Source organism: Lepisosteus platostomus, chromosome 25 (assembly GCF_059453375.1).
Source record: "Lepisosteus platostomus isolate fLepPlt1 chromosome 25, fLepPlt1.hap1, whole genome shotgun sequence".
NCBI classification, from domain to species: Eukaryota; Metazoa; Chordata; class Actinopteri; order Semionotiformes; family Lepisosteidae; genus Lepisosteus; species Lepisosteus platostomus.
The window spans coordinates 14,490,515-14,515,712 of record NC_142635.1 but is presented as its reverse complement, the minus strand read 5'-3'; the positions used below and the strand labels follow the sequence as shown (position 1 = coordinate 14,515,712).

At 44.9% G+C, this 25,198-nt stretch overlaps 1 protein-coding gene across 4 annotated transcripts in view; it reads right to left on the bottom strand.

Annotated features, from left to right (window-relative positions):
- Positions 1–25,198, bottom strand: part of LOC148641187 (kin of IRRE-like protein 3) — a 185,612-nt gene that overhangs the window by 20,719 nt on the left and 139,695 nt on the right. For all 4 annotated transcript variants that reach the window (XM_088618885.1, XM_088618882.1, XM_088618883.1 and 1 more), the window contains 3 exons: positions 22,193–22,350; positions 14,911–15,061; positions 4,909–5,014 (listed from right to left, as the gene is read on the bottom strand). In XM_088618885.1, the coding sequence (XP_088475011.1) occupies positions 4,909–5,014; positions 14,911–15,061; positions 22,193–22,350 (415 nt within the window). The remainder of the gene's footprint in view (positions 1–4,908; positions 5,015–14,910; positions 15,062–22,192; positions 22,351–25,198) is intronic.

Sequence of the window (25,198 nt, the reverse complement as noted above, 5' to 3'; positions counted from 1 at the left end):
AACTGTTTTTTTTTATTTTGAGAACATCTGTATTCATCTCCTGTACAGCATCAAGGACACGGAGAAAACCCGAGGTCCTAGAGACGGTGAAATTCTCCTCATGGAAGACTCCCGCACGTATGAAGGGTTAAACGAAAAAGGCTCGTCGAAAAAGTGATCCGGCAACTACACTGCAGACGGAGAGGGCTCTCTCGCCAGCGATTCATGGCACATTACGTTTGGACAAAGTACCGGCAGCCGCGGGAAGCGAGGAAGCTGTGCTTGTGGTTGGTAACACTCCAAAGCATATGAGCACAAGAGCCACTAGGCACCTGCATCTCTTCCTGGGAAAAGGGCCTGTCAGCTGACAGCTGGAAATTCAAACTAGGGTTTATTTGTTATTTTGGGAATAGACACCATTAGTGCTGCCCCCCCCCAAGTACAGATTTAACTTACTGTGTGTGTGTATATATAGACTGTGTCCTGACACACAGAAGATGACTCAATGAAGTCAGCCTCAGTCCTATTTAGAAGTGTGACTGCTGCTTGTTTGGAGGATACTTCCAACAGTGACTCATATTATCAGGCACCCTGCTCATGTTGTATGCAGCCCTCACCATTTTTGTAATATGTCTAACATTTATGGCGCCTGTGTTCTGAAGCTGGGAAGGTACGGCAGAAAAAAATGGATAAAAAAAAAAAGAAATCCAGCTTCCACTGGCCTGCAATAAAGTCTGCTGAAAAAACAAAACAAAAACGGCCTTTTATAAACAAGAGTAATTTATTTTTAATTCAATTCCAGTGAATGAAAATGTTTATTAAGCATTTCACAGATGTGTACAATTGAATTACATAAGTTGAAGACCATAATATTAACAAAATGAATGAACCTTAAATTTGCATAATTAAATCTAGTGTTATTTTTTTTCCAAATGCAAGTAATTTCTGACAGTTGTTTTGCTGAATTAATTTCAGACTTAACATAAGTGAAAGGAAGATAATTTCTCCTGGTGCCTTTTTAAGTGATAGCATTCTTTCATTGATCTCTGCTGAATTTTGTGACAGCAGAGAAAATCAGTAGTTTTCCTTACCAGGTGGAAGGTATAGCGATACACATATAAGGTTGAAAGAACCCAGGCAGTGCTGGGTCAGTTCACTTGAGGCATAGGGTTGCTGTCAAACACTATATATCAAAAATATGGATTCGATTGACATTGTCCAAAATGGAAACATGTCCCAGTCATGGGAAACAACAACACCAAGCCAGATGTGCCAAGCGAGGACTCCGAGACCCAGTGAAAAGAACAACTGTATGCACACCTGTGTCACCATACTTTACCTGTGTCACATCGATGAGCCCTGGTGAGGGTGAATCTTCTGCCAAGGGCTGCAAGCTTTGACTTCATATATACAGTACAAAGCAGAAGTAACAATCTGTTCAGACAGGCCTGCCTTCCTAGCCAGCAGCCATGTCACTCTGCAACTCACACCTGGCAGCCCACTGAAGCTCAGCAGGTGCTCACCCTGCGGTCTGTGTGGGTCCTAATGCCCCAGTATAGTGACAGGGACACTATACTGTAAAAAGGCGCCGTCCTTCGGATGAGATGTGAAACTGAGGTCCTGACTCTCTGTGGTCATTAAAAATCCCATAACGTTTCTCAAAAAGAGTAGGGGTGTAACCCCGGCGTCCTGGCTAAATTTCCCATCGGCCCTTATCAATCATGGCCTCCTAATAATCCCCATCTCTGAACTGGCTTCATCACTCTGTTCTCCTCCTCACTGATAGATGGTGTGTGGTGAGTGTTCTGGTGCACCATCCAGGTGGGGCTGCACACTGGTGGTGGTGGAGGGGATCCCCATGACCTGTAAAGCGCTTTGAGTGGAGTGTCCAGAAAAGCGCTATATATGTATAAGCAATTATTATTATTATTCCTGTGTAAAGAAATGGCCCGGGCTACAATAATTCATATAATAAGATTTCTGTGTAATAGTAAATAGTGAGCGCCTGATCTTAAAGTAACCCTGTAACATATTCTTTGCAAGATACAGAAGTATGGGGTGATTTTAAAAATAACCTGCATTCTAACTCACACTGTATCTGCATATTCTAATAAGAGGAAAGAAAGGTTAGACATGAGATGAGGCCATTCACACAACCTACTGGACCTCGTTGGGCTGCTCGTATGCAATGTGTTTTCTTTAGTTGTATTGTTTTGCAGATTGTCTTTAGTTAATGGATCAAAATTCAATATAATGAGTTGTTACAAACTAACTTGAGACTTACCCACAGAAAAAAACAGACAATTAAGGAAATGAACAGACTGACCACAGACGGCACTATTTATGTCCATCTGTACTTATCAGATGATTTTATGAGCAATCACAAAGCTGTGTAATTAAGGCTTCAGCTTTTCATCAAGTATTCCTGATAATTAATTGGGAGAAAACGAGGTGACAAACCAAAAATAAACCCACTGAGAATTCAGCATTCAGTTTCATTGTGCTGCACTACTAAACAAGAGAAATCTTGCTCAAAAACACCCTCCCCCACCTTCTATCTTTTTCTCAGACAGCCAGCAGACTATAAAACAAACACCTGCTAATGGATTCCATTCCTGTCCCTGTGCGCAAAGGTTTGCCACCCAGCATGAATTATTTCTTCATCACTGGTGCGTTTGCATAATTGTGATATATCGCTGCTGACCGCCCCTCCGGTTTGCTAATGAAGATGCAAACTCTTCCTTCCTCATTTATTTCACTCAATTTCTGTTCCACCTCTTTCACGGAAGCCTGTGGTTGTGGACTCACCCAGCCGTACGGGACCGAACCACCCAATTGCCACTGCACTGTCGCTGGGGTTCCCTGACCTCTGCCCCTTATCCAATCAGATCTCCCATTCTGCCTGAAAGGCCGCTGCATTGTCCCTAAGGTCACATGACCACTGCCCCCTATTCAATCAGATATCATATTCCACCTGAAAGACCACTGTGTTGTCCCCAAGGGTCGCATGGTCCCAACCCACCAAGGAAGGTTTGTTTGAGAGTGCAGAAATATTTCTAACAGCTTGGCTAACACCAGCATACACTGTGTGACCTGTAGAGATCCTACCAGGCTGCACGGAAAACCCTGACAGAGAGCAGGGGCTCATGACACCTCTATATCTTTGAGAGGTTCTTCCTTAAGGTGCAGTGCTGTCCATCTCAGCTGTTTCTGGAGCATCAGATTTTATTCCTGAAAGCCCTCTTCACACGAATCATGGCAGCTCACTGTTCTGTGTGACAGTCAGTTCCTCCCTGCTGCTCAAAATAGGCAATGGTTTCTGCCATAAATATGACCCATATTGTGTATCTATTTCCTTACAAATTCCTATACATTTACCAGAGCTGGATCTTGTATGAAGCAATAATTGGTACAATAGATGCCTCTCTGATATTCCCAACGTCTAGCTTTCATACTACAAGGTTATTTAAGGGTATTTTCTTGTCAAAGCTGTACAGTGAATGCTTATGTACTGTACTTCTAAATTAAGGTAACACAATTTTGATGGGTGGAAAAGCATCACAGAGGCAGTTTCAAAGACTGGCCAGGGACTGACCGACCCCTTATTTTACTTATCCTCTACTTTCCACGTCTCCATTGTTTTTTGCCGAAATGTTGTTTTTTTCCTACTTTTCATTCAGTGAAATAAAAAACAACAACAACAACAACAACAACAACAACAACATCTGACTAAGAGCACTGATGTTTTTGCCTACAGTTTACTGTTACTTTTTAAAAAAAATTAAAATGATATAAACAGATGGTGGAGAAACATGTGGAACACTCCCAGTCTCAGTGGTATCAATTATTCATTGGCTCGCATCTGTTGAGCAGAGACAGGGGCCTGAGTCTACGGCAGGTAAAAGCGGAGGTGTTGTACCCCTGGCAGGGCTGCTAGCCTGTGTGAATAAGCAGAGACGCACAAGAACTTTTGCAGGACTTTACTAATTCATGTCTCTCACTTGAGGCATCCCTGTGCTTCAGGCAAGTGACTCCTGAAACCCAAGTGATAATGTGAAATGCACGCTTCCATTTGAGGGTTCAAGGAACCAAACAGAGCCCTCTTTTGTCTTTTGAAAAAAAAAAACAAGCGATACATCTCTGCACCCCAGTACCTTTATGAAGCAGTTCTTCAACAGGGACATATACTCATCCATTCATTGTGGGGAAGCTGTTTATTCCTGGTAAGGACCCAGTGCCAATTCTGAAAGCAGTGGGTGCAAGGAAAAACTACTCCCTGGACACATGGACAGGGACACAGGGACACAGGGACACAGGGACACAGGGTGCAACCCAGAGACATCTTTGATAGGTGGAAGGAGTCCAGAGCATCCAGAAGTAACACACAAAAACATCAGTTAACAGATGCATCCAATTTTAGATTTAGTTTTTTTTAACAGGTGAAAAAAAACACAATTTCACCCAGCAAACACGAAACACTTATCCCGATGAGCTATAGGTTTCATTCTGAAAGCCTCAGCAAGGATTCCGAATCACTCATACAAATATGAAAGAAAAAGTACAAATAAAACATTCATATGTTCCGAGTTGCTGTTACCCTGCAATCTCCAGAGACGTTTCTTTAGACAAAGATGGTCACATTCATCTCACCATTACACAACCATAGTGCCTTCCTCAGTCCTGTGCGTGTGCGGCACAATTATAAAACTACACCATGCCTACTTTCACTGAGAGAGACAGTGGTCTCAATGTTCACTCTATAATACCGATGACACTAGGCCACGTGAGGACCTGTAGGTCTGAGGACGCAAGTCGCCCTTGTGTGTCTGCTGTGCAGAGACACGTCTCCCGCAAGAAGGTCCCACAAGGAGCAGGGGGACCAGGTCCCGGCTGTAGGCAATTTTTCCGGAGAGGAAAACCCATTCTTACCTGTACTGCGTGACTGGAGGGTTGGCCTTGGCAGAGCAGTGGAACTTCACCAGGTTTCCCTCGAGGATGGGCTGGGGCTCCACCGACAGATTCACCAGGGGAAGGTCTGCATCAGAAAAGAGAGCACAGTCTTTCGGTTCAGTGGCCCTGTCAGGCCAGCCCGCTCACACCCTACTGTATATAGCTTGGCTCCTGAACCCACAACGCCAGAATGCAGAACTAGCAAAAAACAAAGAGAGCACGAACAGGGAGGGTATCACAAACACAGACGGGCAGAAGCTCGGATTAAAACAAGTCATTCTTTTCCTCTTGATCTAAATAACTTGAAACAGGACATTCATTCCGGGCAGAGCACCTTTAATTAGTAGGCCTGAAGGAAAGCAGAGTGATCAATCAGCACTATTAAATAACTCCGCCACTACTGCCTCCGCAGGTGCCTTGAGCTCCGTAGAGCTCAGGTCTGCAGATCTCTCCCAGTGCAAATAAAAACATTGAGCAAATCTACTCATACAGCCACACCTGACTCCAAGCGAAGGAAAGGCACACAAGGCCACTTGTCATTAAGATTCCTCCTTACAGACTTTCCAAAGTTGTTTCTGAGAGCCTGAAACGTGTATTTGTTTCTGCATTCCAACTCAGGGGTGCATAAGGATTCTTGAGGTCAGTTCTCAATATGCATTTTATTGCAACATACTGTCTGTCTGTTCTGACAGGGTAGTGGTTGGTCAGTCGATCAATCAGAATGAAACCAGGAGAAACCAGGAGTTGGGTATTTTAGAGAGTTAAGTGAACAGTTGATGTCCAAATTCTGGCAGGTCTGATGTCAACTTGAAAAAAAACACCTTTTTTTTAATTTAAGGACCTAAATTCGCTAAACAAGATTTATTGTGCATTAAAAATACATCAGTATATCATTTCATTTTTACATCAGGAAATAAGAAAGCAAATAATCTGCAAATTACCCCACATCATATTACATATCTAAATTAGTTCTTTGGTGTGCTCTTGATATATAAATGAGGATGTATTTGGGTACTGGTACACATACTGAGCATAAAAAACAAAAAAAACACAACTTTGACAAAACTGAAACTCCAATGTTTCAATTAACTAATTGGGTGATTGACTAATCCTAATAGCACAGGGGTGTTTTTTTTAAACCACTCTGCATTTTCACTCAGAAGTTGAATGCTAATTCTAATAATGTCTTCATGCACTTCATTAAAATAGAGTGAGTCATCTTTCAATTATTACACAGATTTGTAAAGCAGGCACAATGGAAGCTGGAAGTGAGGGTCACAAAGTAAAAGTGTGGCTTTATTTAATTCTTCCTCTAATCATACAGTGTACAGCTTCACTAAAAGAGTGGCCTTATATTGGCAGGCCTGTACACATTCCATGGTCTTCAATAGAGCATTTAAAGTCTTTGATTTCACTTACAGTATATGTGTTCAGTGCATGCAGACTCATCCTTGATTCTGTTTGAAGCAATGATTCTGTTAACGGATGTTTCTAAAAATGCCTTATAAAATTACAAATGCTACCTCTTAACCTCTTAACTCCAAACAGCATTTCAATTTGAGACTTTTTTTCTAATACTCCCCCATCGGATGACTTAAAGTAAAAATAATCCTATTATACTGTATGTAAGCAGGGAAAAGATCTTACAGTTAAGACGTTAGGATTCGATTGATTTGAATATAGTTCATGGCTGTAAAAGACTGGCCAATTAAGCAAATGAAGACCATTTTACATCCAGGTGATTGAAGCACCTCAAAATCAAAGCATTCCAACTTTACACGCCAAGTTCACATTCTGTGATAACGCACGAAATCCCCGCAAAGTCAGAAACCATTGTTTGTAAGAGTACCGTTAAGTGAAAAATGCACGCAGTGCATGCAAAACGCACTTAATTCCTAAAGGAAGAAATGTAAAAATCAATCTGTGGAGGTCCACCCCCACTCATTTAACGCGCACTCATTTAGAAACATCTGCCAGGGTGTGTTTGCAGTCTTCCATGTTTCAGTATGCGTGGCTGTTTCACCAGAAGTGTGCCACTCTTTGCTCAGTGGTTTTCGGCGCGGGTTTGGCCAGGTAGGTCTGGAATCCCGCGCACGTGCTGCCGCTGAGAGCTGGAACTGCAGGGTGCGGGTCGTTATCTCCGCATTATGCTAATGCTGGAAAACGACGGCGAGCCTGAAAGAGGAGCCGCTAATAACTTATTTTCCTTTAAGGGGGGGATGAAGACAGAGGTTAATGCGATGTTCTGCTTTGAGGCCATTAACAAGATGGCTCAATTACTGCGGTTCTGGGTGTCACCGAGTGCAGCGGCTCATCTCCAGCCCCCCGCGGTCCTGCTCATCAAGGACGGGAGAGAATCGTTCTGAAGAATGTGCTGCGCCCCCCTCCCCCCGAGTCTCTGCAACGCACCCCATCCCTACAGGGCAGGAACCCACAGAGCAAGCTCGCGGGGCTTCTCCCCAGTCCCATCTGCACAGAGCTGACAGGGAGGGCTCAGTCCCTGGTCCGAAACCTCTGAGGGAACAAACACCGTGCAGCACGAGCATTTATGGCGCAGAAGGAGAAAAAAAAAGCATAGAGGAGAACGGAGCGGCAGGCAGGCAGCTTGGATTTCTTTCTCTTGAATCAGTCTTTGACACCTCAGGCCATAAGTGAAGGCGCTGCAAAAGCACCAGGAGCGTCAGGCCTTTCACAGGTTTCCTGTTGGTTTCCAGCATCCACTGCAGGAACTGCGCCACAGAGCTCTATTCATCACGACCGAGTCAACTGAGCGCTTTCTTTCCCTTCTCAATGGGAAGAGAGGTGGGGTGGGGGGGATACTTCTGCAAAGTCACAACTTCACTTTGATGTCCAGAAAGGAAATCGGCTCCACACGCTCACCGTCTAAAGAGCACCGAAGCGTCCCGGTTGACTCTAACGATTTGAAATGACTTAATCGTTAGCCGCTGGCTAAAAAAGCCCGGGCGTGTGCTTTGTGTCGTGCCTAACCCCTGGGGACTTCGAAAGACGACTACTCTGAAGAAGGGTATGGTGATGCAAGCAGTGTAAAAGCACAGCTTGTTATTTCTAACACACAACTGCACATTTACAGGATGCAACCGTATATTTCCACGGCAGTGCTAATGGATAACGAAATTGAAATGAAGAAAGAGACTTGAGCAATCATCCTCCACGGAAGGGAAGCAACAGCATATTTACCGGTGTAAGAATATACCTTTTATACTGTAAACGTGTGTATATCACCCGTTAGGCGAGATTAATAAACAACAACAATATGAATGACTATTTGAACAGTTTAAGTTCTGTGACAGCCCTGGGATTTCCTTAACACCCATCAATCTTCCTCTCTAAGCGCACTGCACTTAACCAAGCAAAACACAGACCCTTCACAACTGTCACAAATAAAGTAAGGCAACCACTCCAGGGCCTCCTAACGCTGAGTGAAAAAGGCTCATCTGCAGCCCGTGGAACCGAATTCTGCCTCGCCGACCCTTTGTGAGAGGAAAGTATTGTTTGTTCTTAATGAAAATGTAATTCTTTGTTGCAGTTCCTTTATTACTCTCCAGCCAGACACCCCCATTGCATAGAGGAACACTCAAACTAGTGGGTCCTTTGAAAGCGTTCAAGTGGGTAGTGGGCACTTTAAAAGCATAGGTTTGGAAAAACACGCCTACACTGAAAGATGCTGCAACTAAAAATAATTGACTGACATTCCAAATGAGTCCTGACTCTCTGAGATGGGTTCCCTTATTCTGTTTTGCTAGCAAAAGCACAGGCATCTCTCCCTCTGCCCCATGCCTCGAGCGATGCGAGTAAGCTTGCCGCTGTGCCCCATTCGGGCTACCCCGGGGGTGCCGATTCCTCACTGAGCACAGACTCGCGCCTGGGTACCCCGCGGCCGCGCAGCTGGGACAGGCAGCGCCGCGGCGCCGCTCCCCGGAGACGCTCCCGGCCCAGGTGCAATCCCCCTGCTCGTCCGCTCTCCCGGGACTCTGCCCCGCAAGGTTTCTCCAGCGGCGGGGACAATCCTTAACCGAGCCCCCAGCCCGGCACTCTTCTTCCAGGGCCAGGCTGGGCAGAGCCGTGGAAAAGCAGAGGGACTTCCGCACGGACCCGGACACGGAAAAGCAGCGTTTCTTGGAAGATCGCAATCCGGTAACTCTGCACAGCCCGCCTTACCTGCTAATGTTTTCTGACTGATCGGACGAATTCTTCAGGCTCATAATCAAATGCCTGCTTAACGCTCTCCCACCCCGTGAACACTCCCCCACTCCCTGCCATCATACTATGATCCCTCCTCACTTCTTCCTGTACCCACAAGGACTGTACTCCAACACCACTACTGTACATACACAACTGAATGTAAGCCGAAATTGTACTTCAAACCGTATGAGTTACTTTTGCACTGTTTTTGTCCTGTTGTATTCTTTCTCTGTTTGCGTATTTGCACAGTTTTGATTATCTGTTATATTATTACACCGTTACTGTTATTATGTTACTGTCTATTGTCTTATCTTCTGTTCTATTTATATACTGCACCTGAGTGACTCACGAGAAACACCTTTCACTATACTATGCACCTGTGTAAGTATAATGACAAATAAAGTTGAATTGAGTTGAACTGAATTGAGTTATCCTGCCATCTACAACTTGTGACATTAGGAAATCGATCAACGTGTGACTAAACTTCCAATTTTTGTCCTTCCAAACTATACCATCCGCCTTAGGAAAAAAAACGGTCACGTCCACAAACAGATAACCTGACTATGGGTTACAGATCACACAGAAGGTGTTACTGAGTGAAGGTGTGCGCTCTCCCCATCTGAATGAATGGCCTAGTCAAGGTGCCCCAAACAGATTTCAATACCAAACCAGAGACTCCAGTAACAACAGAATGGCGACAAACAATTCATAGAGGAAACCGTTAGTCGATCCTGAGTGGCATCACACTTTGATGCATAAATGCATGAGGTTTGAGCTTGATGGAGGCTTCACGCGACAGGGCATTAATATGTAATCCGCTAATTCCTTGAATTATTTTTTTTAAGGGAGGGAGAGAGAGAGAAAGAGAAATAACTTTAAAAAAATCAACAACAGTGGCCCGCACTCGGTGTTTGATCGGAAGTTCAAAGAGAAGACCAGATGGCACTTTAAATAATCGGCCAACTTCTCCAGAGCTGCCGAGATGCACCAGCGTAATTGCTGTCTTCCTCTTCTTATAGCGGAATTCACTTTCACTTTAGGGCATTCTATGCAGCTGTTTTGAAGGGTATGGATTGGAGGAAACTTTTGCCCTGATCCTTTGGGTGGTGGTGGTGGGGGGGGGTAGGAGAAGAGGGAGTGCATTCTCCTAGTAATGAGAGTCAAAAAGAGAAAACTGAATACCGTTTTTTCTCAATGACTTGTACACATCAGAGAATGTCAGAAGAAAAGCACATCGCATAAAAATAGGCTCGCAAAAAGAATGGCGAATCAACATGCCACCTTTAATAAGGCATAACATTTCTGAGGATCTACTGTACCACTACTGTAGTTTCAAGGACATTTTTAAAAGAGAAACGTTAGCCTTTTGAATTTAAAAGAAGTGCAGCAATCGGGTGAAAAAAAAAGAGCAACGCAAATAACTACAAGCTTTGAAATAAAGGATATAAAGTCTCTGCCTTGAAAAGTAAAAAAAAAAGACACGACGTCCAATTGTCGGGGAGATATAAATCACAGGCAAGAGTGAATGAGTGTGTCCCGGGAACAATGTCAGAGGAGGAATAAGGACGTGACAGGCTGTTTCAGAGTAGGGAAAACCCACTTGGCTCAAGGAGAAACTGTCAGGAAGTGGAGTCCGTCTCCCCCGATTGATTACCCAGGCTTTAGTGGAGAGGGTTTGCGAAGGAGTGCCAAGAGGGTGGGGAAACAGGATTAATGGAAGTGCAAAGATGCAATAAATCAGGCAAACTGCTGGCCCGGAAGGAAGTTATTACCGGTGGCGGGGTCAAATGCCTCTTAAATCTCCAGCACACAGTGCCACGGCCCACGCCGAGATCCACGGTTTCGTTAACCACGGGGAGCGTGTTCTCAGAGGGCGGCAGATCGGGGGGCCAATTGGCCTGAACAGGGCCCGTGACTCAAACAGCAGCGGGGCGCGGGCGAACCTGAAGCCCAGGGCGGGCTGCGATGCCAGGATGGCGTGTGGCGACAAGGCCCCAGGAAGTTTCTGCTGTTCCCCCGGCGACTCTGCCCATCCTTCTGTCCCCCGCAGAGCCTTTCAAAGCACCGGCAACTGAAGGTCCTGCAGTTCACTGGAAAAGGCATTTTCTGTACGGACAAACTCGTCACATGTAATGTTTTACCAGGCAGGACGAGCGTCACTTACCGCGGCCCTGCGAACGCATCTGCGACCGCGCCGTTCATCGCTCTCGGCAAACCTCACTGGTTTTGCTCATTAGATTTGACTCTGGGTCCCCTCGTGCGGGCCGGTCCTGGCAACACGCTCGGCAACAGAGGAGACCGCGCAAAGAAGTCGAGAGCTGAAAGCAGCCCTGGCCCCAGTACAAAGAAGGACCAGGACTCGAGGGTCACCTACAGATACGCAAGGCAGTGCCCAGGGCTGCGAGCCTACGTATGTGTTTATTGGGGGGAAAATAAAAAAACAATTATATCTCCACAGCGGAAATATTTGCAGCACAGCAAGGAGAAAAAGAGCAGAGCAAATGTAGAGAAATGGATCAGCTGTCCCTCAGGCCGATCAGGAGGGGCTAACAAAACAACGCTCGCCGTTAACGCCTCATTCCAGGACACCTTCAATCACACTGTGCTGGAGCTGACATGATCGCATTGAGCCGGGGAGTCAGTTGGTCGAATGCCGAGTCGAGGGGGAAGGTTGTTCTTGTGGCCGGGCGGTTGGGTGGGACGCGGCGGCCCACGCGACAGCCCTCTGTCACTCACAGACCACCCCCCTCCCTCCTGTATCGGATGTCACCCCCATGCTTCCCACAAAGAGACCGCTGTCGGGCAGAAAAGTCAAGACTGGTGCTCTCGACGTTAAAGTTCCTTCCATTCAGCTGAATTAATAAACTGCAGCGTACCTCACACCGAACCTCCAGGGGCGGCTTAGACGCAGGATGGCTTTAAAGAAGCAGAAGAAAGAAAAAAATAGGACAGGGCCCTGTGAAACCACTTTAGCGCCACTTACAGCTCTCCCACTGCTGGAGCCCAAGCTCAGGCAGCAGGGTCACCAAGAGGGCGCCTGCGCACCGGGCAGGCAGCTGCCTGTTGGCCTCAAGGTTAATCCTGATCTCGGCTCTAAACAGTCACAATACCTCTCCTGCTGAAAAAGTTATTTTAGGGCACCGTGCATAATCAATTCATTTAAGGCAATGAGAACTGAATTAAGAAGTGACTGCACAAGGCAAAGCAGAATATCATGAAGGGCATTTACAGCAGCACTCAGTAAAAGTGAGTTGAAAGAATAATGGTCCCTGAGGTCGTTTCAGAAATGCCAAGTGCTCCAACTGTACGTTTCAATGGACGATGGGCATTTTGAAGATCGTATTTAGTACATGGGATCTGAATAGGACACTATTCAATTTGTTTAGAGGGTCACTCTGAGCTACAAACATTAAAAAAAGGAGCCTGTGACCTTTTTATTTGCAGGTATTTGGCAGAGGGCCAGCCGCTCCCCTGATGACAGAAGAAAAGGCAAAGTGAATTTGGCCACAGAGATTGAATAGCAAATTCAATCATAACTCAATTGTTGCAGAAGGACACAAGTCAGAAAATACTCAGAGTATATATATCAAGGCAATAATGCACTTACAGTAGACATAAAGCACAAGAAATAATTTTTTGGCTTTCCTTAGTTTTGGTTAATAAAAGTGTTTGCAAAAAAGGTGTATAACTCTGCGATGTCCTTGAACGGTCATTCGCCCCTAGTTACGCTAGGAGTAATCTTATTTTAATTTTTAAGACAGGAAAAAAAGCACAATTTAATCAGAATGTTGTTGTTTTTTTTATAATGAGGCGATTTCCCATGTAAGAGGAAGCAACAGTGGCAAAACTATTAAAAACAAAGGTGTGAAGAGAAGAAAAAAATGGCATCAGCGTCAGACAAACGAAGAGCCTTTTCCGAACGCAGCATTGCGTTGCGCCGCGCTGTTCTTCAGCTGGAGCGCTCCTCGGCTCTGCAGGCCCGGTCGCTGACTGCTGATGCAATCCCACTCTCCCCTGCCTGTGCTCCTGGCTGGCCCCTGGCTCCCCCGGCTCCCCTGGCTGACAGCTGTCCCTCATTAATATTAATGCAGTGCTCTGCGAGGACGGCGCCCCCTGTGGGTCTGGGGGTCTCCCGCGGAGCCGCAGGCCTGTGGGAGGAAAGGCTCCAGCACAAGCCTCGCAAACTCAACGCTGTTTACTTATTCATGAAACACCTGTTTTCCTTGTAAGCCGCAATCCTAGAGACTGATAGCCCGCTTCCCTCTGCCAAATTGCTTCCTGCTCTCCCTTTGTAAGCAGGAAAGTGGAAACGGACACATTTAACTGAACAAGCCGCTCTCTGGAGCAGGTTCTGAGGCCTCCAGCCAGGGGCGATGACGATGTCTGACTGCTCGTTAGCTCGTTACAGGTCCAGTTGCCTTCGGGAGGATATTTACTTTAAACTGTTTTGAAATTGCTCGTCACAAATCTTGCAATCTAGGTAGGCCCCGTCTGTATTATTCATTCTCTTACTGTAATACAGTACAAAGGAATCACGCAATGGAATTAGAGGGCATTAAAATTTAACCTAACGTTGCTCTCTCAGTCTGAACCGGTGGTGAGAATTCACATTAAAAAAAAGCACTGCCTCTTAAGGACCGCCCATGACACACAGACATACAGTATTACTCCTTCTTTTGTTTTGCCTAATAAAAATAATAAAACCATTCCAATGGTGAAAACAGCAATGATTGTTAATCAATGATATTACACTCCTTTCTGTTTTCAGTTGCACTGCACTGAGGAGTTCTTCCTTCGCCTGACATACATAAAAAAAGGATGGAGCCGTCAACAGTAATGGATCTCTAAATAGCATTTTCTGCTTTATTAGTCATACTTAATAGCTTTGGAGGAGCCATGAGTGATGCTAAATCCCTTTGTTTGAAATCCTTCACTTAAAGTGAGTGCTGCTTGATCTAAAAGGATTCGCTGGCAATTGAAGCTGGAGGTATCTTACACAGGCAAGTTCATATTTTTTAACTGTGGAAGACACGTTTCTGTAGAATAAAAACGCTTTCAGCCACGGGGGGAGAAGGAGGAGGAGGAGGAGGAGGAGGGAGGAAAACAGCAGAAAGGAAACGGAATGGAAACTGATTTAAACCAAAGGCGGGACAGTAATTCAGGAGATTGTTTCAGCACATCTTTACAAGTAAATGGAAGGGAGGAAGGGCATTCCAGCATTGCACCCGCCTGAGCCTGTCTGACGTTGCAGTGCCGAGCAGAGCTACCGCGGGCAGAACCGGCTCCGTGCGGCCAAGGGACTGACAGAGGGACCTCTGTCCCGCGGCGTGGAGCTGTGGAGGCGGAGGCAGCAGAGACACAGAAGAACGCGAAGGAGAACTACTCCGTCAGCTTTGTCCTCCAGTGGCGCCCGGGGAAGCGAGGAAGAGATGTAGCGAGGGAAAAGGGGAAGAGAGGAAGAGTGGAACAGAAGTGGCGAGGAACAGAGGCGGTGAGGAAAGGAGGAAGAGAGGTAGTGAGGAAGAGTGGAAGAGAGAAAGCGAGGAAGAGAGGTAGTGAGGAAGAGTGGAAGAGAGGAAAGGAGGAAGAGAGAAAGTGAGGAAGAGTGGAAGAGAAGTAGCAAAGAAGAGAGGAAAGGAGGAAGAGAAGTAGCAAGGAAGAGAGGTAGTGAGGAAAGGAGGAAGAGTGGAAGAGAGGTAGTGAGGAAGAGAGGTAGTGAGGAAAGGAGGAAGAGTGGAAGAGAAGTAAGGGGAAGAGAGGAAGAGCGGGGCTGCTCACGCTGGATGTCGATGGTGACGCTGGTCTCCTTGCCCCCGGGCACGGCCTTGTTGGAGGCGCGGCAGACGATCTGCTGGCCCGTCTCGATGTTGGAGGGCGAGACGTACAGCGTGCTGACGGTGCTCTCCCGCCGGCCGTCCCGCAGCAGCGTCTGGGGAAACAGGCCGGGGACACGGTCAGCGCCCTCAGACCGCCCGAGAGCGGCGCAAGACGACTACGCACCTGAGAGGAGGAGAACTGCTCGGCCGTCTTAAAACAGATTCTCTCTAGTCATCGTTCAATTTAAGATTTAAGATAAGTGATTAGCAATTTCAAGCACGGGTTGGTGTATAAACAGACAGTTTTCAATAAAAATACCCCTGCAAACTGTAATACCTACTGTATGTATTTTTTTTTCCTATTTGGAGCAAACAGCTTATGCGGAACTAAAGCAATTTAAAATAGTTTCTTTCCGAAGACCATCACCCAGTATGTAAGCCATATATTATTACCTGTGTAGGAGGTAAGAGAAGTTGTTTTGCCCTACAGCACAAACCCTTTCAAATACCTATATGTTCTAACCATCTTTTAAGGTTATAAAATGCGTCTGTAATACGGCTTTTAATAGCAATAAAAGTTACATCTTAATTACTCTTTGTCTTTGAGTTTCAGAAAATTGACAGCCTGTTCACTAATGGCAGTAATTAGTCCTACATTTTTCTCCTTTCATTTAAGTTGATAAACTAATGAAACCTTGTATTAACATCCTACCTAAATGAGATGAATAATGAATGCATATTAATGTGCCAAGAAACATGTTATTACTTTAGTTTGGGGTCCACAATATGTTGGATTGTTTGGCAGTGCCTCAGCTCTCCTTTGGCTTCTATATGGAGCGGAAACAAGCATCCAGGAGCGCACAAAGTAATGGCAAACACAAAATATTCCCTCTCTCAGCAAAGAACATTCTGTACAGCATGTGTAGATTATCTTCTCTTACTAATATAATTCCAGGAGAAATCCTCGTCTAGCTTTGCTGAAGTTAAACCAAACTCACAGGCACCTTAAAATGAGCAGTAAATCCTTTAGATGGATTGGTGATTAAGTAATCACAACACAGGTCTTAACGGGTGAGCAGGCCGCTGTACTTAAAAACACTGACAGGCGTTTACCTCTAAAGCTGTCCTGCGAAGACTGTGTCAATGCGTTACCTTTCCTGACACTATCAGGACTGTTTCTTCATGGCCCTGGACTCATCCTGAGAGCCATAAACCATGTACAGCACAACTGCACAGCCTCAGCAAAGCAACAGTCAACACAAGATAGACTGGAACACTAACTGCACCGGTACTACTCTTATATGAAAATCACAATCCACCATTCAGCCGGTCATCAACACCGTCCAACCTGTCTCCCGACACCAAATGACATGGAAACCAATTAACAGAAGACTTGGATCACCTGTAGGCGATTTACCATCTCGCCTGTTCCAGGTGATGCAGAAGATAAACACTCGGATCTGACCAAGCTCAGGGCACAGTCATACTGTAATAATCCGCTGCTGAGATGGGACTAGCAGCAGATCTTGAGGCAAAGAGTGAATCCAACTGCTGGGCAAGAGGCAAATGAGACAGGAAAACCAGGGGGGGGGGTACTGCACACATTTAGGGAACTGTGCAGGAGGCACAGTGCTGTAGTCAGCTTGGGACTCAGAAGTGCAGCAGTGCATGCAGTGTTCTGTGGCAAGACACACAACCAGGAAATGAACACAGTCCCAGATCGTGGTCAAGCAGGCGGGGGTCAAGAAAATTAATTTAGCAAAAAAGGGGAATTCTGGACCTGTGGTCAGAGAGAAGCTAGGGTCAGGACCAGGGAGCGAGGTGATCACAGGCGAGAGTTCAGGAGATGTAGTGATAACAACAAGCAGGGTCTGAAGCTGAGAAAACACAGCAAAGTAACCAGCACAGGGGATGATCTGTGAGGTACAAAACAAAGCAGAAGTCAGGATTAAAGAAGCTAGAGAACCTGAGGAGCAAGATTCGGAGGGCTCAAAGACGAAACTCTATGACTGAGCCCCCAGCTCTGCCAGATCCACGTATTTATCATCTGAATCACATGGAACAGGTGTGGTCGTAAATCATCTCCAGGTGATCCAAACCTCCTGTCAACTGGATTCCATAGCAACTGGTGCTGGGAGACAGGCTGGATGGTGCCGCTAACCGGCTGCCAAATCAGTGCGAACTCCCCCTGCTGCCTGTCAGCGAGGACGCACACGACCGAGGACATACTGTACCGCTCCCTCTGCAAAGGCCAGAGAGGAAACAGCAAGCAAGGCATGAACAGAAGCTCTGCTGCACGAGCCAGGTCACAAATGTCTCGATCAACAGGAGAACATGGAGCCCAACGTGTGCAACATCACAGTTTTGAGACTTTATTGAGGTGTGAAAAAAAGTTCACAACATTACCAAATTTCTGTCTGGAGACATTCTAAATACAAAACAGCACAAAAAGTTTTATTTCTGGAAGGAGAAAACATGAATTCAGATTAATTAGGAGAAAATGCAAATTTACCATAAATTAAACACTTTAATTCTCATTTTTCTCTTGATTTTAAAATCCTATCCCACAGTACGTCTCCCATCCCCTCTATGACATGCTTGTAGAAATGAAGAACGCGTTCAGCAATAGGCTGGTCCATCCACGGTGCGACAGGGAGCGCTACAGGAGGTCATTCTTGCCTTCTGCCATAAGACTGTACAACTCATCCACTTTGTGTCTGGGCAGGGGCAACACTGACATTGACCTGTTTTTGGACTAAACAGTAAGCTCTCTGCTTACATCTAGATTTTCCCATTTACAACTGTTTTGTGCAATATACTGTATGCCAGAGACTTGTGCAATATATTTATATTTATAATGTGCTATACAACTTTTTGTGTACTGTTCTGGTTTGTTCTTTGTATATTCTCGTCTGTGACCAACTCTTCTTGGTGCACTTCTCACTGACTGAACTGATTGTATTATATGTATTGTATTGTTGTATTATTGTATCATTTCGTTACACTGTGCTAAGCTGCTGTTGCACTGCAATTTCCCTCACGGGATCAATAAAGTATCTATCTAGTATATTAGATAGATAGTATATGCAGTTTTTCAAGTCCATACTTCCACTGGGCTCCAATCAGAATCCTGATGATCATGCAGGTTTCTATTGATAAGAAGAAAGCTGAAAAGGCAATTTTACAAGTATTTAAAAAATTGAAATAAATGAATTAATATGATTGTCCCCGTAAGCGATGAGCTGTTTGTGAACAAAATGACACTCTCTCCAGGCCTTCCCCTTAGTGAGAGGAACTACTGGTGAATCTGTGTAGCGTGTAATTAGAATATCTCCGACTGGGTACACACATGCACAATCACACACAGGTGCTTCAAACATGAGGAAGCAAACCCCTTCATCCTTCATATTATGCAGCAAATTTCATTTAATAAAATATCATTGCATTAACCATCCTTTGCTTAAAATTGTATTGAACCTAAATGGCTCCTGTTTAATTTGCTCTGTGCAGTTTATACTTATTACTTGACTTGTTCAGTCAGAGACAAGTTTATTTCCGTTTTTTAAATTGATTACCTGTTGGATCGTTTCTAGTCTACCAGAAAAAAAAAGCTACTGAAACAGTTCAAAGCAAATTCTGAACCAGCCTACACTGATTTTTTTAGTGGGGAAAGAAGAGTGTACTTTGAACAAACTAAAACTATATTTATTCCCTTGATTATGAATTTATTCACACTTGAGCTAACCAAAAAATGTTATATTTTACTACTTCAATGGAGATAAATGAAGCATACTGGCATATTCTGAGCATAAAAATAAGAATTGGCACACCTGTCACATTAAATTAAAAAATAATGTTTTTTTTTCTTTAAAATACTTCTTAGAGTCATTCTTAAAACTTTACAAATATTCTTAGCATCTTACATCAGTAACTACATCAGCCCCTATAAATAGCAGGGCTTTCTCATTATTACTTCCAAGCTTCCAATTAGTAATGATAAGCTTATTTGGTCAAAATTAATCGTTTTTAATCCTTCAACAAATGAAGAACTGAAATGACCTTCAACATTAACAGGATGATGAATATTGACGCTTGGATCAGATTCAAAATGGCACTTTTTTACAGTTAAATCTAATGCAATTTTACTGCCCCTTTACAGAGCATCACACTTAAAAATGCATCAGTACATTATTTCTCTGATGGGTCCTAGTAGTAACTACCAGTAGAGACCTGGAAGAGCAGATAGAGCCTCACTTTCAGGACGTCACTGGTTTCGAATGGTGTGGTGGGATGATTTCAATTGACCAGACAATCCTGAACCCCCCAAACAAGAAGGGCCTCAGTATCTTCCCGGGAACCTGCCAGCTGACCCGTGTCATCAGTGAGAGCTGCACTGCTCCTCGAATCAGGGCCAGCTCTCCAGCAGCTACGCTGAGCCTCAGCGTGTTGGAAACGGTGGATGGCTCCAACAGTACAGCCCTCAGTCTTTTCCCGATGGCACCCCAAAAGTGAAAAGAAGTGATTTCAAATGTTCAAACGAGCAATTAGAAGTTCCAAATCGAGGGGTACACATGGAAAGCAAAAGTAATATTTCAGAAAATAAAACTCCCGTTATTTTTGGGTAGTGCGTGCAGTTTAATGCATTTCACACTAAGCAGACAAGAGATTTGCCTTGCTGTAATTTACTTTCTGATCCTAACCCCATCACATCACAGGAAGCTCAGGCCTTTTCTTCTTCAATTAAAAATCCTCCTTTACCTTCTCCCAGCATCCACCTTTAATTTCTTTAGCATTTATTACTGCGAGCCAAGGAGGTTAATTAGTTTGACTAAAAAAGTAAAACGAAGAAAAAAAATAAGTCACACAGTCGAGAGGAATGCAAATGAGACATATTTAAAATTAATATTCTAGTCTACAATTAGACGCTCTACCTGTCTTATGAACAAAGGAATATATGACAATTATAATGTATTTTCAACAGATAATTAGTAACACTTTCCAGAGTTTTTAGCGACCAATGGAGTTGGAAAAAAAAGACTAATTATACAGCAATGTTTGGCTGAGATGAAGGCTGTACAGAGGATAATGAAATTGACAGACAGATAAAGCAGCTGCTTTGAAAGTTAAAGAAGCACTTATCTATGAAGTACAGGTAAGCTAAACTCCTCCTCACTCCCTACAAATGATAACTTTAAGAGAACAGAAGGAGGCTTTCATAATCTTCAACTCCTGATCAAGAGCCTCTGATCTGAGCTAGCCAAGTGTCTGCCTGACCCCCGTTCGGGCTGGAAACCTCTGACCCTCAGGCCCGTTCTTCAGCAAGACCCACGCCAAGCCAACAATCAGGGAGAGGAATGTTGCAGCTCAGGTTGTGACCTACCCTCTGAGATAAAACACTGAATCCGTTGCTTCTGACGTCCAGCGACTTGCAATTATGTATTATTTGCCATTAACTACCCTGCAACGTTTTTTTCCAAGACAAAATTCACATTTTACTGTACAGCAGGGCCCTCGCTAGAACAATTCGCACGGGTGGGGAATTGGTTTTAACCAGGGAGGGGGTCCTGGTTCGAGCGCCTGTCTGAGACACGTGACTCTGATACATATGACGCTACTGTACGTGTTTTCATTCGTTGTGACAGAAAATGAAAATTTTATTGAAATGTTAGATTAGTTGCATATATTTTGTCCAATATTTCTACAAAAAAAAATATTTTATTAGAAAATATAAAATAATTTTTTGGGGGGGCACATTAGGGGGCATCCCCCCCCAGTGATGGCTGTGAGTAGATGCCCTACAAGTGAGGAGACAAGAACAACAGCTGATTAGAGTGTGTTGTTCTGTAGTGGGACGTCATCTGCACCCTTTCTGTGTTTTCTTATCAAGCTCAAACACATAAGTTCAGTCGGGACTCCTGCCTCACCCCCCACACACACACACACACACTTCTCCCACTCCCCCACTTATCACAGATGGTTTCAATGATGTGAAATTCAGAATATATGAACATCCTTCCTTAGGTCAACATCTTCCCAGCACAAGACTTTGATCACATTAGCAAATGCATATATATTATAGTACATACAGTATACTGAGCTTTCCACTCTCTAATGAATATATAGTTGCAAACAGGTCTGGATTTAAATCCTCCTTGATATATTTCAAGTATTGCGTGTAAAGAATTGAGCATTTTGCTGAGAAATTACCTCAATCAGCACCACACCAAGTAGTCATTTTTCAAGGGAAATTGCGTTGTACTTTAGCTCAATCAACGCTATTTATCTCCCTCTAAACAGCTGAAAGGCCAGTAATGAGATCAGAAACTGCTAGTCTCATTGATGCCCATAAGGTTTCATATCCTGTGTTCATTTATATGTTAATTTACGGGGTATTGTTGATTACGTGTTCAGGCAGAGAGTTCAAAACATCAAAGTTCCTGTCCGTGGGTCAAGCTAACACACTCAGGCAAAATTACTCAAGTTCTGCCTAATTGTGGTAAAAGCAGCAAAGAATGTTATTTAAAGGCATGAGAGTTCTGAAAAGAAAAAGGAATGTCATATGTAAAGGATCCTTCATCAAGGCAGTGCTTTTCCCAACCGTTCTTTCAGCAAGCACAAACAGCTGAAAAAGCTGACAATCGAGCCAACTGCTATTAGAACACTTTAATAACGGGAGGCAGGAAAACGAGTTCATTTCTGCTGAATGGGAGAACAAAGCGCAGGTCTGTCTCTCATCAAAGATGAAACGCGGAAAGATTGGTTTGTACTTTCATCAACAGCTATCCCTTTCTAAAGACGCTCCTGCACTGAATGCGTTACACAATGGGGTACGAAAATGTTAAGACTGGATCTAACAGGAGACAAGAGACTAAAGACATCTGATGTGAACCCACAGATTTTCCTTTGATCGTCCACTAATGAGGCTCATTTATAGTCCGTAAACACAATAAATCTGAATGGTCCTAAATATGTATTTAATGCATTTCAGCAAAGGTGCATCACACTGCAAAGCAGGGATAAAGGAGGGTGAAGGAAAGGACATCTATTTTATATTCGCATACGGTACTGTGTATATCTTCTGCCGAGTGTTTGATCAGCTTGCAGCAAGCAGCAGCAGCTGGCTCTGAAGCAGTGGCACACCCGTTTCCCTCTGCAGCCAGTTCCTCCCTGCCTGCCCGCGCCACAGCTTTCTCGTCTCTCTGACCCGCCTCCAGGGGAACGCACCGAGCCCGGCATGCGCGCACCTTAGAGTACATGGCCCCGTTGAGCACTTCGCCGTTGCGGATCCAGAGGATGGAGGCGGCAGGCTTGGCGTTGTCGGCGTGGCAGGTTAAGTTGAGGGGGTCCCCTGCCCTCAGGCTCACCACCGGGCCTCCGTTTATCACCGGGTCATCGGGGGGGACTGCAATGAGAAACAGGAGGGATAAGGAGCTGGAAAGCAACTGGCTCAGCTGTCTCCCCGATTACGGAGGACAGTAAAACACGCCAAGCATGGGAACTGGGAGCACCAGGGAGCATGGTAACATCTCAGGACCTGCTCAGATTTAATACTGGTTAGAATGACCAACAGCACACACCACACAAGCTCAGCTCACGGTCTTGTTAGCACTACAAGTAATGTAATCCCACACACTGGACTTACAGGAATGACTTCAGCACCTCTGACAGCACATGGGCAAGGTAAATGAAAGGATATACAGTATCATGGGTCCAGGATATGGGAAACTTTATTCCCCTTGTCGCCTTGCTATGATAACAGGCCTCGTCTCGGCTTAAGCCTGTTTATTCCTTGAATTTCCTTGAATCGATCCACTCCTGACAGAAGGATAACCTCTCCTCTTCAGAACCAGCTTCTGCAGGGTCCAGTACCGCCCCACGTTCCCCTGGAGTCCGAGGCACCTGCAGGCCTTGGCGCTGTACAGGCTGCACTGTACGTTTTTCAGTGCTGGAGCCATGGGGAGGGAGACAGCAGGTCTTATTACGGGACGAAAGGGAAATCCGCTGGGCACGGATTGCGCAGGTGTGTGATGTGTATTCAATTACGGGAGATTTAACTGCAAGCGAGGAAACCTGTGAATGGTGAAGGCAGGAAGACGCAGAGGAAAACACTTTCTGTGCATGAGAGAGTGAAAGGGAGACAGAGATAGGGAGAGAAAAGAGTCTTGAATAGCACTGATTGCATTCTTTTCTTAAACAAGCGCTGATCACCCCAGTTTTATTCAAACTCCAGTGAATTATTGATTGGACTCTCAGCTCATTAGAGTGCAGATCTGGGGCAGGAGGAGATCAAAGGCGGCGGCAGCAGCTGGCACACCAGTGAGCGAGAGAGAAAGAGGCAGAGATAGAGGGAGACAGGGAGGGACAGAGAGAGAGACGAGAGCGAGGCAGAGGAAGGGAGAAACAGAATGAGAGAAGGAGAGGGAGAGACAGAGCGAGATAAAGAGATTTTTTAGCCACCTTCAGTGCCCAAAATGCATGTCACACAACACACATACAGTATATACTGTAGCTAAAACTGACCAAAACATTAATATCCAAAAACAGGAGAATGGAGGCCAATATACGTCACAATTCAAACCCAGCAAAGGCTGTCACTTATTATTCTTCTCCTGTAGACAGGGGATATCTGATGAGCCCTCGGCAAACACTGCATTTGTCTCAGAAACATTTTAATCAAGCCGCACAATGAGACTTGGATATTTTAATATAAACTGCTCACTTCCCTTAACTCTCCCCTTCAATGGGTAAACTGAGCCATTCTGGGGTCTGTGCTGGACAGACCTGAATCCTACTGCTACAGTATCTCCCACCTTCACTTACAGTGTTACAGATCACAGTGGCGTCTTAGTTGAAAGTGCACAGCCAAATGTGACGAGAGCACATCCGTTAAGGTGAAGATCAGTACGCTGGTCTGGCAATGTGATCATTTCTAATGTAAAAACCACTCGTACAAGTTTCAGCCTGGAGAATATATAATAATAATAATAATAATTAATAATAATTGCATACACTTATATAACGCTTTTCTGGACACTCCACTCAAAGCGCTTTACAGGTAATGGGGATCCCCTCCACCACCACCAGTGTGCAGCCCCACCTGGATGATGCGACGGCAGCCATAGTGCGCCAGAACGCTCACCACACACCAGCTATCAGTGGGGAGGAGAGCAGAGTGATGAAGCCAATTCATAGATGGGGATTAGTAGGAGGCCATGATTGGTAAGGGCCAATGGGAAATATGGCCAGGACGCCAGGGTTACACCCCTACTCTTTTCGAGAAACGCCCTTGGGTTTTTAATGTCAGGAACTCGGTTTTACGTCTCACCCGAAGGACGGCGCCTGTTTACAGTATAGTGTCCCCGTCACTATACTGGGGCATTAGGACCCACATGGACTGCCGGGTGAGCGCCCCCTGCTGGCCCCACTAACACCTCTTCCAGCAGCAGCCTTAGTTTTTCCCAGGAGCCTCCCATCCAGGTACTGACCAGGCTCACACCTGCTGAGCTCCAGTGGGGCTGCCAGTTGTGAGTTGCAGAGTGATATGGCTGCTAGATAGAAAAGAAGTGGCAATGTTTAAAACTTTTATCTCAGGCTCAAGTGATTCTATTTTCTTTCAAGGAAAAAAGCTTAAAAACAATGTCAAACCTACAGGTAACATATTCCATTCCTATCTCTGCTACCCCCCCAAAAAAAAAATTGCTAAAAGACAGATTCATTAATGGTTACAAAGCTTTCGAAAGCTGCAATAGAAAGGCAGGAGTAATTTTAAGAGCAAGCTTACTACGGTCCTGTAGCCAATGTGGCTCAGCTGAGTCTATGGGCCCCTGCTCTGTCTGGTCTGGTTATGGGTTATGAGTCACAGAAAATGATTCACACACTCATGTTCCTTACACAGGGGCGGAGATCTTTAAGAACTTTAAGACAAACTTTAAGGAAGTATTTCAGAATTTCTTTGAAATACTGTATTTACGATGGTAAGAGGGTGACTTTTTTTTCCATGCTTCCATCTTTTTTTGAATAATCAGCTCTGGGGACAGTGTAGGTTAATGGCTACAATCCTGGATTTGATTCCCAGCGAACACGCCGAAGATCTGTCTCATCTACTGGCACAGGGCATTAATCTCTATCTTTTGACATCTGTGCTCTCAGTTCAGGTGGGACCAATCAATGTGGGAAGGGGTTAAGACATCTGGTCAATATCAAACATTTGCCCATCGCGTAACAGATAATAGACAACTGTTCAAAAGTTG